Here is a 14,545-nt window from a genome sequence, read left to right on the forward strand (position 1 = left end):
GCATGCAGCAGGGACTGGGAAGCCAGATGTTGTTGGATTTCAACTCCAATCCACTCCAGACAGAATGATGGGAGTTGGAAGTTCAACATCTGGAAGGCTACAGGTTCTCTATCCCTGGCATAAAGGTTGATGAGAGCTCATATGCAGCAGTGTCCAATTACATTCAGGTAGTTATGGATTAGCTGTTTGTGTTTGTTAATGCACAACAGTTCAAACTCACTTTTCAAGAAGAAAAAGATCAAATTGCTGCTCAGTGCAATGTTTCTGTTTCCATATTATCTTTGTCTTCCAGATACCAAACTAAAAAAAAAAATGCATTAGAAAAGTTGCATTAGAAAAGTTACAGGTGCTGTGGTACATCTTCAGGATGGTCACTCCCTGCTTGCATTTAGTTAGCACTTTGTCGATTCCTCCAACTCTTTCATTCAGTCCCCATAAGAGGCACTGGCATTTTGTTGCCCCGCATGGGCCATGCAGCCAGTATGGTAGGTGTAGTATTATGAGAATGCAATGAGCAAAGGTACTTTCCCAAGGTATCGGGTCCTTTCCCTACCCATTCCACTTATTGCGTGTCAAGACCCTGAAACCACCCCCTTGATGGTGAATAAAACACAAGGACGCAACTTTATTGGTTACAGAATGTGAGCGGTATTGGCTTAGGTTTTGGATTGACTCAACTATATCTGACTCCTGCCGTAGGCAAAAACCAAATGGCCCATGCAAATTTGCCAAGTGGAAAAATTCCTACCAGGGCCCTCAACGGTGACAACCAAGGTGCATAGCAAGGCCAATATCGACACCTGCAAATTAGGGAGGGAGGGAGGGAGATTGAAGAAGCGAGCCGAGAGGAAGCTCTCCAGCTCACGCCTTGGTTTAAATGGGGCCCAGCCACACCTCCCCAGTCAGTGGATTGGCTGGCTGGTCAATGACATGGCCAGGAACCTCTGGGTGATGCAGGACTTTGTCCCCCCGCCCGTGGAGGGGAGTGGGTGGCCACGTGGTCCACCGCAACTCCCCCTACAGTGAAGTGGAGCGGATTTGCATAAGTGGATTCAGAACTCCCCTTCATCTCTAAAGCTGGCAAATTAAAGAGCTGTTTATAAGAATAGAACTAAGGGCTCAGGAAGAAACCTTACAATGCTGTTTATGTGCATCCTGCTCTTCAAATTATAAAGAGCAACAATGGTTGGCTAGTTAATTCATATCAAATATCTTTGATTGTTCTGTGCTCTCTTTTATCCCTCTGGGTTGATTTTATTAATCACTATTTGCGAGCTAGTGAAAGCTACGAAGTGTCTTGAGCAAGGTATATTGATTGTTGACATCTATCGTGAGCAAGGAATATTGATCTGTCATGAGAATCGTTGTTCTATACACTGCCCCTTTAATTTAAACTCTATAGGATCACCTGCCATGTCTGTCCAATTATCTTTATGTAATAAGCATTGTGCAACCAAGGCTTTGAATGCTGCCGCTATCTGTGCTACGCCACTCAAAAGAAAGGGTTTACATTTATGCCTGGTGATCCCTCTATGGCCAAAACATCCCAACTGAACTGTGCCATATTCCAAGTATATATTCAATATATTCTTTGCACTTTAAAATGTTAGAAGAGCACTTTAAACTGCTTTGAGATTGTGAAGCAAGTCACACAGAGGAAAAAGTCTGTTCTCATGGAAACATGTTGATTGAAATGGACACATTTAAAAGCCATCTATTATCATCTGCAATGTACGTTTGTTTTCAAATCCCATCAGCTGCTTGATTATCTTGAGATACCATCCTGTGCTGCCGTTGCAAAAGGCAAAAAAAAAAGTATGTCTTTGAAGACAACTTCAGCAAATGGATTTTTATTGTAAAGAATCCATGTTCTGCTGTCATATTCCATTGTGTCCTCTGTGTGCATCTGTCTTAAATGTGTGCCACCATTTTGTGTAAACCAAAATGGAAACAAATCAGAAGCAACTTGTGTAAGGATTATTTCCTGAGAAATGCACCACAACAGGTATAAATCAGCAAAGCTAGAATGCCACACACACACACAAAAAAAGAATCATCATCAGTGCCAGTCTCCAAAGTTGAGTTCTAGGAAGTTTATTGAGAAACAGAAAATTTGGGTGCCATCTTCCATCATGCTAAATATAATCACGTTTCTAATTGCAGACCTGCTCACAGAGCTAGGAGCCAAAGCTACCCTGTTTCTAACAAGCTAACATTCTGTTTTCCCCTTTCACTCTTTTCCTTTTCGGGGAAAAAGAAAAGAAATTTCATTTGGTGCGCTGCACACCGCCAACATACCTAGGGCAAATGTGCTACTTTTTTTTTCCTTTTTCTATCTCACCTTTTAGCTGTTGAACCCTACCAACAGATTTTGTTCTGATAAAACCATTCTTAGTGTTTCAATAGCCTTCTGCTTATATGTTTGAAGATTCGAAACTGAATGGGGAGGTGGCCAAGGCGGCGCTGGCAAATGAAGACTGCCCCCACATAGACCAGGCTATGTCACCCGAGGAAGGCCTGCCCTTTACCCGTTCTGGCACTCGGGAGAGATATGGACCTTGCTTCCTCTTATCAACCGGGGAATATCCCTGCCCGCCTGATGGGGGAATAAGAAAGGGTATGTAGATGAGGTCCTGTAATCACATAGATAGTAACATAGTTTAAGAGATAAAGTACTTACTGATAAGTAGTGAGCTTGTTTTAGATAGTGGCTTCTTGTGCTACAATAACAGCCTGATGCCTGCATTTTAAGTTACTAATCTGGGCTAGGAACAGTGGTTCCCAAACTCTTTAATCTGTGTGCCCTTGGCAAATCATTTCATCTAGTGTACAAATCTAGCATTCACCTGCACCAGCCCCCGAGACCTTAGCTGCCACACAAGGCTTCACAGCTCAATCTTCTTTCCACCTTCCTATTGCAATTGCTGTGGGACAACATGGTTCCAACTCTTTCACCTGCTACAAAACCTCTTTAAGCTCTCGCCTTCTCTTTCTCCTGTACACCCCCCCCCCCAATTTCATGTGTGGCGGGCGGAGGGGAGGAGGCAATTCAAACATGCTCAGCAGAATTTCCAGAAGGTCACTTGTAGAAGCCTTTAACAAATGTCATGCAAGGAGCGATCACTTGGCATGATAAGTTTTGTTGTTTTACATTTTCTCTGGCAAGTACTCATGTGCCCCTAAGGGTGCAGGTACCAGTTTGGGAACCACTGAGTGGGGAGGGAAGCAAAAATAAAACAATGTTTGTGACAGTGTCAAGCAGCTTAGTCTTCCTTGTTGGTTTATTTCAGCAAGTGCCAATAGAGAGTAGTTAGCAGTATCCTTAATCTATTCCAGTTTTTCCCCCAAGGAATGTGAGAGACTCACTGATCAGAATAATCCAGGAATGACGGCTATTTAGAAAGTGCGGGCATCTTAAGACAATTGTTTGGCTATCTCTTATCCATATACAACACATAACATTAAACTCTAGCCCATTAAGCTTTCATAACTCAGTAGAATGGCCACCACTCCATGAAGACAGTGTTATGCTCTCCTTTGGCTCCCACGTTCATTTGCCTTGACCACAGTTAGCATTCGTTATTGTGGCCTGTTGCCAATCTCCCTGAATATTTTCACGAAACTTTTATGACCGTATCAACTGCACCTACTACTGAAATAAAAACAAGAGCATTTTAAATTTATACATATATATATCAATATTTATATAAGGAGAGGGAAGCAGACCATGGCTTATTTAAGTGGAGGAACTGATGATGGTGAAAATGCAAACAAATTAATACTCACCCTAAGAGATTATCAAGCACATGCTTAGATACGTAAAACATATCATTTAAATCCATTTCAGTGTAGTATACATACGCCCTGGTCTGATAACTCCAGCATGTGGACGGAGGCTCCAATGTGCCTGTGGAGCTTTCTGTGAATGGTTGCTGAATACTCTTGTGGCATGTTCCCATATAAGAGCATGCCAAGTTTTGGGTGTCCCCCACCAAAAAACAACAACAATGAATTGTGGCCATAGAGTGTAACACTGCATATTGACCAACTGCAAATATGGTAGGGTGAAATCCATGGCACAGGGTCGTACTCTACAGAAACTGTAGGATGTATTGCATGTCGGTAGGGGGAGACTATGAATAAATGCCAGTTGTAGAAATAGAGCAGCTGTAATTGTAACTTCAAAGCCTATTGATGATAAGATATAGTAGGATAATTGTACTTTCATTTGAAAGTATCTCTGCTGAAAATTCCCTTTGTAGCAAAGTGTTTTATATCTGATTCTGTATTGGATAGGTGTTGGCCACTTTCATTCAACTGGAGTCTTCTTCTTCTTTTGGTTCTTGCTTCAGTGTATTCTGAGACTTCTGCAAAGTGTCATCTCACTGGGGATTTTTTTTTAAAGTGTAGTTCCCATGATGCACCTCAACAAGAACCAGGCTCTGCCTGTTGAGTGAAAGTAGAGCCAGCTAACTAAAGAAGTATAAATGTCAGCATATTGTTGGCCTGTTTGAGGGGTGGGAGGGTGTGTATATATACCTTTTGTGTTCCAACCAAATTTCATTTCCTAGATTGTCTTACTGTCTATAATTTGCTGAGCTGTTTTGTGCATGTCTAAAAACTGGCAGAGGGGAAAGGAAAACAAATGCATGCAACAATACTGGTAAACAAACTGAGTAGTATCTCTATAGCAACATAATAACTGCTTTTGCTTTCGGATGGGCTTTTATGTTATAAAGACATCTTTTTAGGGGGCCCAACCTTCAGATAATGTGATATGTAGCTATATAGAATATGGGATATTTATTTCTTCCAGCTGCTTTATGGCATTGCCTACATTATAGTAGAGGGTTTCCATCCAAGGGAAAGGAGGTTATTTCCCCTCTCCACCATTTTCTGATTGCTTCTGACATGGTCATGTTGCAAGGGATACTACTCTCAGCATGTCACAGCATGAGGATGCTACTGATCTGGCTACTTTGTTGACCATTCTGTTGTTGATCCAATGCTGTATTTTTGCATTTTTTTTCTTTTTAAATGAAGGTTATGAAATGTCACGGAGTCTTAACAGCATAGCTGGCATAAGTGGAAAAGCGGTAGGATTATCCTCAAAGCCTGCACCCTACAATTCTCCTAGCCCAACGAGACATTCTTGGTCTCCCATCCCATCCATTTTGTAGCATGGATCAGTAGCAGAGAATGGTCTAAATCATAATACTAAAAAAAGAAAGAAAAAAGAAAGAAAAAGAAATGCTATTCTTTCTAATTGACCTATGAGCTGTCACAATATAATGCAAACGATGATGATGATGATGATGATTGAAGCGGTCTGTCTCTCGGTAGCATCTCATGGGGACGGTGTTACTACTGGTTTTAGTAACGCTTACACTGACAACATCCTTGATCGGTAGTGCTGAGATGACACTAGGTGGGCATTAGTAGCTTTGGCGGGCCATAACACTGCATGATATTGGAACATAAGACAACAAGGTGGATGCATCATGTAGTTTCCTCTAAGGTTGCATCAGGCTGGTATGTGCTTTTTCTTGGCTAATGGTGGATCCACTGGCTCTTATGGAATGGGTTAGGCATTCAGGCCAATGCTGAAACTTGCCAACGATTGAAGATTTTGCTTTACTCAGGATATTTTTTGAGCCATAGGAACCCTGCAGGAGTTTGAGCAAAACACACGCAGTAGGATGAAACTTTGCATGGGCGCCTATTCTATGTTGAAAGCAATAAGATACACTGTAGAGAGGTCTCTAGCTGGCTGGCTGACTGCATGGGAAAAAGTACTGGCGGAGAAGAAAACTGGCTGCCTCTGCATGTAGCTCTTTCCACCTTAGTCCTTCTTCCTTTAAAACACCCAGCTTGATTTGAAAAGCGCAGGAGAGAAGCTCAAGTATTGATTATATTCTTTACATGCAGATCTTTGCAAAGAAAGTCCTGTCATTGCTAAATATATGCCAACAGAGGCAGTCAAAGTGACTTGACATGGAGAGAACGAGATGGACAATGATGGCTTGTAAACGTCTGGGTGGAACTGTGCAGGCATAGAAGACCTCCTCATTTGGACAAATGTAATCTCACTCCATGCAAGTTTGCAGGATGATTCTATGTGGTTTCACAGATATAAGTAGATTTGCAGGCTTTTTCTATGGCCAAAATGTAACAAATGATAGAATTTTTTTTGTTGTTCCATAGCATGAATTGCATGAAAACAAAAAAACCTGCAATTGTATGAGTAACTTTAAAGGGGGGGTGGGAGGCAAAGTGATCTATTTTCTTTCAAAGCTCTTTACTTTTACATACATTGTTGTAGCCAAACTGTAAAATGTTCTAAAACCGTACATTCCTTTGCTATGGATTGCTTCTTTTTGTATACAAGATAAAAAGAGTTAATGGTTTTAAAAGTGGAATCGGGCGGTCATATTGACCAAGCCTTCATAAATACATCACATTAACATGAAAAAACAATCAAGAACTTTTCATTCAACTAGAATTGTGTAAACTGTACAAACAACTTTCTTTTCCTGTCTGTTTTTGTTGGCATGCTTGTGAAACATGGGACCAACTCTTGGACCTGATGGTAACAGCTGGTCTAGACTTATTTTCCAGCTCTGGTTATGTTGTATTTTATTGGTGTATAGATCCAATGTGAAGACCCTTCATGGCAAATTGTTCACATTACGTAATCAGTGATGAATTTAACAACAAAAAAATGTTTTTTTAAAAAAAAATAAATCAGAAAAATCAGAAAATCTGGGACTTACAGTATACAAATCAGGAAGCTACTCAAGTGTAAGCTTGTCTCAGAGTTTAAGAAACAAGATGATGGCATTGTATGCAATTTAGAACTGAGTAAAATGCATGCACAATGTTATGCAAAACAAATCCTAGCATGAAATAAATTTTGTATCATGGTTTCAATGCCTGCTGTACAGTGTAAATCAGAATTCTTTTCTAAAATGATCAGAGGTTTCCAGATACACTTCTGAAATCGTGAATAAATACAAGACTCCCAGTGGAAATATAAAAGAAGCTTGATTTTAATTTGCTTCTAAAATGGCAAAATTGGTGACTGCATCATCAACTGGTTCCTCCAAATCCTTGATACAACTCGTGTCTACTGTCTTCACGACACTAATAAATATAACAAATGGAAGGTATAACGTAGAGTTATGTAGGTCTCTTTTGCTCCCTCTCTTCTTTCCCCTTTAATAATAAAAGTTTGGCTTTTTAGATGATAATGTGAAGTTGGGTTTTCTTCTGTGGTTCTCTTAAATTCTCCACTTTACAACAGCAGCCCACATCATGTAAGTCTTTAAAAGGGATCAAGAGCAAAATAATTTTAGGAAATAGTGAGTTATGTCTAAAGCTGTCAAATATTAAGGGTAGTAACAGAGACTCATGGGGGGAGCTATAATATTTCATTTGGGATTCAAAGAGTAAGATTGCTTGTCAACATGATTCTTGTAGTTTGAACATCCTATGCAAGGTATTTCTTCAAGGGTTACAAATTCACTGTTTGAATACCTCTACCAAACATCTCAGGAAGAAAATAAGACTTCTTGAACTACTAGTTGGTATGAGAAGTACCGTATTTTTTCGCTCTATAGGACACACTTTTTCCCCTCCAAAAATGAAGGGGAAATGTGTGTGCGTCCTACGGAGCGAATGCAGGCTTTCGCTGAAGCCTGGAGAGCGAGAGGGGTCGGTGCTCACCAACCCCTCTCGATCTCCAGGCTTCAGAAAGCTATCCACAAGCCTTCGGAGCCCGGCGGGAGTTCCCGCCGGGCTCTGAAGGTTTGCGGATTGCAGCCTGCAGCCCGAAGTCCGGGGAGCGCAGCGCTGTGCAACCCGAGCTTCGGGCAGCTATCCGCAGCGCTTGCCGCTGCTTCCGGACCTGTTCTGGGGGCTGGGGTCGGGGGAAGCTTGGGCTTCCCCCAGCCCCAGCCCCGCAGCAAAAAACGAAGCCACGAGCAACCTCTCACGGCTGGAGAGGTTGTGCATGGCTAAAGAGGAAGCCAAGACAACCAGCGGGATGGATCCCGCTGGCTGTCTTGGCTTCTTTGCTCTTTGGGACTGGGGGGGGATAAATTTTTTTTCTTTATTTCCCCTCCCCCCCAAAAAACCTAGGTGCGCCCTATGGTCCGGTGCACCCTATAGAGTGAAAAATACGGTATATATTTGAACAGGAAATGTAGAATAAACTTGGTTTATAGGTATTCCTTTGCAATAAGTTAGCTTAATCATATTAAATATGAACCAAATTTGCTGAATCCATTCAAATGTAATAGGAGATATGCTTTTCCAGTTATTATCATCTTAGTAGCCTGGTTCTAACTTTTACTAGAGTGGGGAAAGCATGAATTGGTCACACACACACCCCTCATTTCTGATGTTAACATGCAAAATGGGAACTAATGGAGCTCTCATCCACTGTGAGATCCACAGGCCTCCCCCTCTCCCAATGATTTATGGTGAGTGATAGCCATGAGTCCCACATTACAGCGGGTGTATGTGTAGAAGCATGACACGCTTGAACTTAAGTTGGAACAGGCTCCAAGATCAATCACAGAAGAACATGGATTTGTTATAAGGTTATGGATAACAGATGGTACAGTCAGGAGGCCAGTTTCAAAATTAGAGATCATGATGGGATAGAGCAGCAGGGGAAATCGCTTGATGAAGTCAACCCAAAGCCACAAGACTTTCCTTATCAAAACTAGTTTATTGATTTGTGCTTAGGTTTCAGGAAATCCATGCGTGATCTTCAGAAAAGGGATTGTGCGGCAACCTCTCTCTACCCTGTTTAGGAAGAGGATAACAATATGAGTAACAGCAACTTTAAATCCACAAGCGATCTGTGTAGTGGTTATAATGTTCTCAGTTGAAGTCCTACAATAGAATATCAAATTCTAAAGAATCTTGAATTATTATTGTTGTTTAGTCTTTTAGTCGTGTCCGACTCTTCGTGACCACATGGACCAGAGCATGCCAGGCACTGCCTCCCGCAGTTTGGTCAAACTCATGTTGGTAACTTCGAGAACACTGTCCAACCATCTCGTCCTCTGTCGTCCTCTTCTCCTTGTGCCCTCAACCTATTATTAGGTTATTAGGCTAGTGTTTTTCAGAAACAGCACATCATTTTAAGAGGTGGGGAGGTGTATTTCCAACAGAATCTACTCCATCTAAACTAAATGATCCCCAAGTCTCACCCTTCTGGTATATGAGGCTCAGATGATCCACTGAGTTTTAGAAAGATATAAAATTGGACACGGTAGCTGCATGTAGCAGATTAACACCCTTCCATCTTTAAGCAGCAAACCCATTGTATTTTCCATGAACTGGTGTGACACATGATGTATGGTGGGATAATTCTGCAAAAGCCAGTCAGGAAAGTGGTTTCTTTTATTCTCTCACTCCAGAAAAGATTCTAGCTAATGACACTGTGATAAGAGTCAAGCGTAATGGCCATTAATCTAGGAGAAAATGATTTCTCATATAAATTGCTCTCGCTCTCACTCTCTTTAAAGTTTCACAGGCACAAAGAAAATACGATCACTGAAAGGAATGGTTGTTAGGACAAATGAGCATGCCAGGACTCAAAGGAAACAGAGCAGAGATAAAGCAAGAAAACTCAGAATTGAGCTGAGCACTGAAGTATATCGGATGAAAGCACCCCAAGGCAACACTCATGTGATGGCTGCCCTTCTTTTCTCCTCACCGCTCCAAATAAAGCAATGTTTTTTCTTTGATTTCAAACAAACCATCCTACCTGCTACTTTCTCATTGAAACCATTTCACAGTCCGCACTTACCCAAGCAATAGCAAGCCTTTAATAAGGTCAGGTTCTTAATGTGAATTAAGTACTAAAGACGCAATGCATTTTTGTAGTATCTTTTGTAACCAGTAGAGGCAGGCAGAGGGAAACAGTCATACAGACTATTGGTATACAAAAGCAGAGTCGGAAGGGACCTCAGACTAGTCCAACTAGTAAACCTCATTAAATTAAACAGAACTGAGTAGAATAGTTAAAGGTAAAGATAAAGGTACCCCTGCCCGTACGGGCCAGTCGTGTCCGACTCTAGGGTTGTGCGCCCATCTCACTTAAGAGGCCGGGGGCCAACGCTGTCCGGAGACACTTCTGGGTCATGTGGCCAGCGTGACGAAGCTGCTCTGGCGAGCCGGCACCAGCGCAGCACACAGAAACGCCGTTTATCTTCCCGCTAGAAAGCGGTACCTATTTATCTACTTGCACTTTTAGGGGTGCTTTCGAACTGCTAGGTGGGCAGGAGCTGGGACCGCAGATGGGAGCTCACCCTGCCGCGGGGATTCGAACCGCCAACCATGCAATCAGCAAGCCCTAGGCGCTGAGGATTTACCCACAGCACCACCCGCGTCCCCTTAGAATAGTTAGGACTATGCTTTTACTCTCTCTGCCTCTTCCCCAGACACAGTGTGATTATTAGTGCTGCAGAAAGGACGACAAATTAATTCAAATAAAAAGGGGTGTCATTATCTCATCATGAAGAGAGGTACATAAATACCCAAAGTATTTCAAAAACCACAGAAATTTAACCAGCTAAGCTGTCTGAGGAGGATATGACATTTTCTTCCTTAGAGTTTCCCTTACACCCTCAACCTCCTCCACCACCCCCCAAAAAGGGTAGAGATCTCTATTTTGGGTACCACAGATCTAGGGTGCACAGCCTGCAGGAAATTACTTAGGGGCATCCCTTCCAACTGTATGAATCTATGCAACTGCTAAGCACAAAAATGCTATGCCTTTTACTAGAAAGGGCAAGATATGTGTGCTTTGAAAACATACACAGACACATACATACATATATGCAATATTACAGCTTTCACTTTGATTCAATAAATCATTCTAGCAGGCTACAGCTTAGTGCATGCTTTGCCTACATGGATATTACCAAGAGCACCCAACTTTGAACTGTCCAAAAGGATCTAAGCGAGATTCTGTGTGTCCCCCCCCCCCCAATGGCTTGAAGTCCTCTGGGCTAGAGGTCACCTCTAGAGTTGTTTTTATTGAAAGATGCTTTATTAGATGAACCCTTTCCCCCAGCATCACTGCTGGGTAAGTCACAAGATGCCACTTTGCTGTCAAATCATAATATTAATGTTTATAATAATCAGCTGCACTACTGCTTGTTCAGTCTTTTGTTACGTTGTAGTACATCCTTGTCACTTGATACTATTTACCTAACAAGATGTAGGATTCTTATGGTAGAAAGCCGGATCATGTTCAGTGGTAAAGACCTGATTGACAGTTTGTTATCTCACCTTCCAGTGATATTCAATTTTCTGTAGACTCCAGCATTCATAGAGAGATCCATGGCAATTTTGACACTGGATTTGTTACTTTGTACACCCAATTGGAATGCATTAATCACCTTCAACTAAACTGTTGCACTAGCAGACGTCAGCACAAGGATTCCTGCTAGCACAATAGGACTTTCTCCCCTTCACCCTCTCAAAATCTGCTCAGGGGGATTGAGAGAACCCCCAAAACAGTGCAAAGAAGAAACATTGCAAAGGAGATCACTATAGAGTTTTCACAGAATGCTAAAGACTCTTTATACTCTTTACCACTTCTCCTTGTACAATTCTGTAAAAATATACCCCTGCCTCTCCACTCCTTTGGTGAAAGCTCTTTTCCTTGTTTTGGGCATCCTCTGTCTAGACTACTGCAACTTTTACCTGCCTGGCCTCCTCTTCTTACACATCAAGCCCCACACCTCTATCCAAAACTCTCCCGACAAAATTGGCATTATTTAAACAGTATGGCACATCTCCCGAATTCCTGATCTAGGACAAAACTCATTGGCCTCAACTTCAAAGCCTTCCATAGGCATATCCCTGTGTCTGAACTAACTTTCTTAGGAAAGGAGTCTAAAGTACTGGTAACAAAGTTCTAGAACTTATTGATAAACTAAAAATGAACAAAGTTACTCAATCCAGATGGCATCTACTCGACAGCTCTCGGAGAATTAAAATGTGAAGACGCAGAGCCTCTAATGAAAATTTGTAAATTATGCCTGTACCCGAGGACTGGAAAATGGCCAATTTAATACCATTTTTTATTAAAAGGATCTGGCTGGATCCCAGAAGCTATAATCTGATTATCTTTACATCAGCAATATTCAAGATAAAATTACCCAGCATATAGAAGAATAAGCCTTGCTGAAGAAGAACCAATGTGACTTCTGCAAAGGTAAGTCCTGACTCACTAACCTTTGACAATTATTTGAGAGTGTCAATAGGCATAGAGATTTGGGTGATCATTGTGCAACATCAGCAAAGACTCCTGAGCAAGCTTAGCAGGCATGAGCTAAAAGGCAGGCATGAACAGGAAGCAGAGAGTGGGAATAAATGAATGATTCTGACAATGAATAGACACAAGATAGGGAATCCACCAAGGGACCAGTGCTTTTTAATGTTTTCATGAATGTTCTGGAATTGCAGGTGAGCAGTCAAGTGACCAGATTTGCTGATGACACAAATTGCTCAAGCTGTTAAAAAAAGAAGCAAGCTAAAAACATATATATGAGTTCAATCTAACAAATGTTGGGCATTACCATCTCCCATAGAAATTCATGAGACTTGAGTTAGTAACCAAGTATAGGTCCTTGACTAATTTCACTGGATTCTGCCTACTTTCACCAGGAAATATTATATTTCAGTGCATTGTTGTTGATTATGTTTTTAAAGAGTATTACAGGACAAGTTCCTTTTGTTTGCTTTTAAACCAGCACCCGGTTTCCCCAGTAATTTTCACAACCTTGGTTAGCTGTGTATAAATATTAGTACACCAACGATTACAGTACTTGAATTGTGCTGACATTTCTACGGTGGAAGGTTGAAGCGTGGTAAATGACAATATGCCATGGAATGTCCAGCTCCGCATCCAATCAAAAGCAGCTTTGCAGAACTCAAAGTCCCAACAGGCTGAGGGACACAAACATTGGCTTCTGTTCCATTGCCACACATCCCGTGTTCATTCCATCCCCAGGAAAAACACTGGCTACCTACAAGAAAGGAAGACATGTAATCAGAGCATTAAAGCAACTAATACAGCACCGATATTCCCGAGGTCATCAATTTAGCAATCAGCAACAGCCTTGCAGAGCACTGGGTATGTTTCAGTAGTACTTGCTTAAGAACATAAGAAGCTGCAATATATGGAATCAAACCACTGGCCCAACTAGCTCATGGTTCTTTACACTAACTGGCAGTGGCTCCATCTGGAAATGCTGGGAATTGAACATAAAGCCATCTGCATGCCCAGCTATAGCCTTTTCTAAAAATACTGTCCAAGTAAACGTGCACAGAATTGGGCTGTTGTGCCATCCCTTTATTCTACAAGAGCATAGACTGGGAATTAAAAATCAGGAGTCAGGGGTCGCGCATGACCTAATATTTTCATTACGGATTACTCAAGAAGGGAATCATAGTGTGAACTTTAAGGTCTCAATCCAACTTAGTACAGGCAACATTCCATTATCTAAGTATCTCTTACATTATCTGTTTATTTTTCCTCTTGCAGATGAAGAACCACGTTTGCTGGTGATATTTAGGGCTCTGAAATTCAGTACAAAATTCTCAGCCTTATAAAAGGGGTTGACGCCAAAAAGTCTGAAAAGTGGCAGCTCAGTTTTCTGGAAACTATTTCTGGTATTACTGTGCTCCTTTTGGCACCGACAATCAAAGAAAAACGCTTTTACAAATAGAGCGATACTCTTTCTTTCAAACTTATGCCAGTGTAACTGAATCACACTTAAGCAATAACAGTGAGATATCAAGTAGGCTACTGCTCTGGGAAAACAAGTTCTCTATTTAGCTCAGTATTCAGACACAGAAAAAGTATCCTAAGTATTCTAATAGTCAGATCTAAAACTACACGCTCAAATCATTGACCTAAAACTTTCAAGTTAATATTAAAAATTAATGTTTTAGCTTGTGGGATATTTCCCCAGTCTTTGGGAAAATACTCAGCCTCAAGAGTGAACATACTAGAACCCTGCCCTTTGTGAGAGAAGAAGAAGAGGAGTTTGGATTTGATATCCCACTTTATCACTACCCGAAGGAGTCTCAAAGCGGCTAACATTCTCCTTTCCCTTCCTCCCCCACAACAAACACTCTGTGAGGTGAGTGGGGCTGAGAGACTTCAGAGAAGTGTGACTGGCCCAAGGTCACCCATGTGGAGGAGCAGGGATGCAAACCCGGTTCCCCAGATTACGAATCTACTGCTCTTAACCACTACACCACACAGCCATCTTTCTCTCCCTCCACCCCTCCACACAGAATGCCTCTGAAATAATACTGTGTCCAGACCCGATTGCCTTCCCAAAACATTTTTTGAGAACATCGTGGCCTACCAAGACACCAATTTGCCAGCTCCATTGCTACAAACGGTGGCAGAATAATTTGTTGCAATTTTTTTTAATGCACTGCTGTTTCTTGTGAAAGTAAGCCACCGCTAAGGACTTTTCTCCTGCTCAATTTGCTGACTTCCATG

The 14,545-nt window shown here is 41.6% G+C and overlaps 2 protein-coding genes across 11 annotated transcripts in view; one reads left to right on the plus strand and one right to left on the minus strand.

Annotated features, from left to right (window-relative positions):
- The window catches only part of KCNC1 (potassium voltage-gated channel subfamily C member 1), a 126,784-nt gene extending 119,534 nt beyond the window's left edge, over positions 1-7,250 (plus strand). The window contains exons 3-5 of one of the 5 annotated variants that reach the window (XM_083473785.1): positions 2,429-2,617; positions 5,044-5,096; positions 5,929-7,250. In XM_083473785.1, the coding sequence (XP_083329911.1) occupies positions 2,429-2,617; positions 5,044-5,096; positions 5,929-5,988 (302 nt within the window). In that variant the 3' untranslated portion in view covers positions 5,989-7,250. Of the gene's footprint in view, positions 1-2,428; positions 2,618-5,043 lie in introns of all 5 variants that reach the window. The other 4 variants (XM_083473784.1, XM_083473786.1, XM_083473787.1 and 1 more) reach the window with 4 other exon arrangements.
- An 859-nt stretch (positions 7,251-8,109) lies between these two features.
- SERGEF (secretion regulating guanine nucleotide exchange factor) overlaps positions 8,110-14,545 on the minus strand; it is a 103,953-nt gene continuing 97,517 nt past the window's right edge. For 2 of the 6 annotated variants that reach the window (XM_083489396.1, XM_083489401.1), the window contains exon 11: positions 12,435-13,055. In XM_083489396.1, the coding sequence (XP_083345522.1) occupies positions 12,874-13,055 (182 nt within the window). In that variant the 3' untranslated portion in view covers positions 12,435-12,873. Of the gene's footprint in view, positions 8,812-9,395; positions 10,478-12,434; positions 13,056-14,545 lie in introns of those variants that run through there. The other 4 variants (XM_083489398.1, XM_083489397.1, XM_083489400.1 and 1 more) reach the window with 4 other exon arrangements.

Source organism: Podarcis liolepis (assembly GCF_965112155.1).
Source record: "Podarcis liolepis genome assembly, chromosome: 1".
Classification (NCBI taxonomy): domain Eukaryota; kingdom Metazoa; phylum Chordata; class Lepidosauria; order Squamata; family Lacertidae; genus Podarcis; species Podarcis liolepis.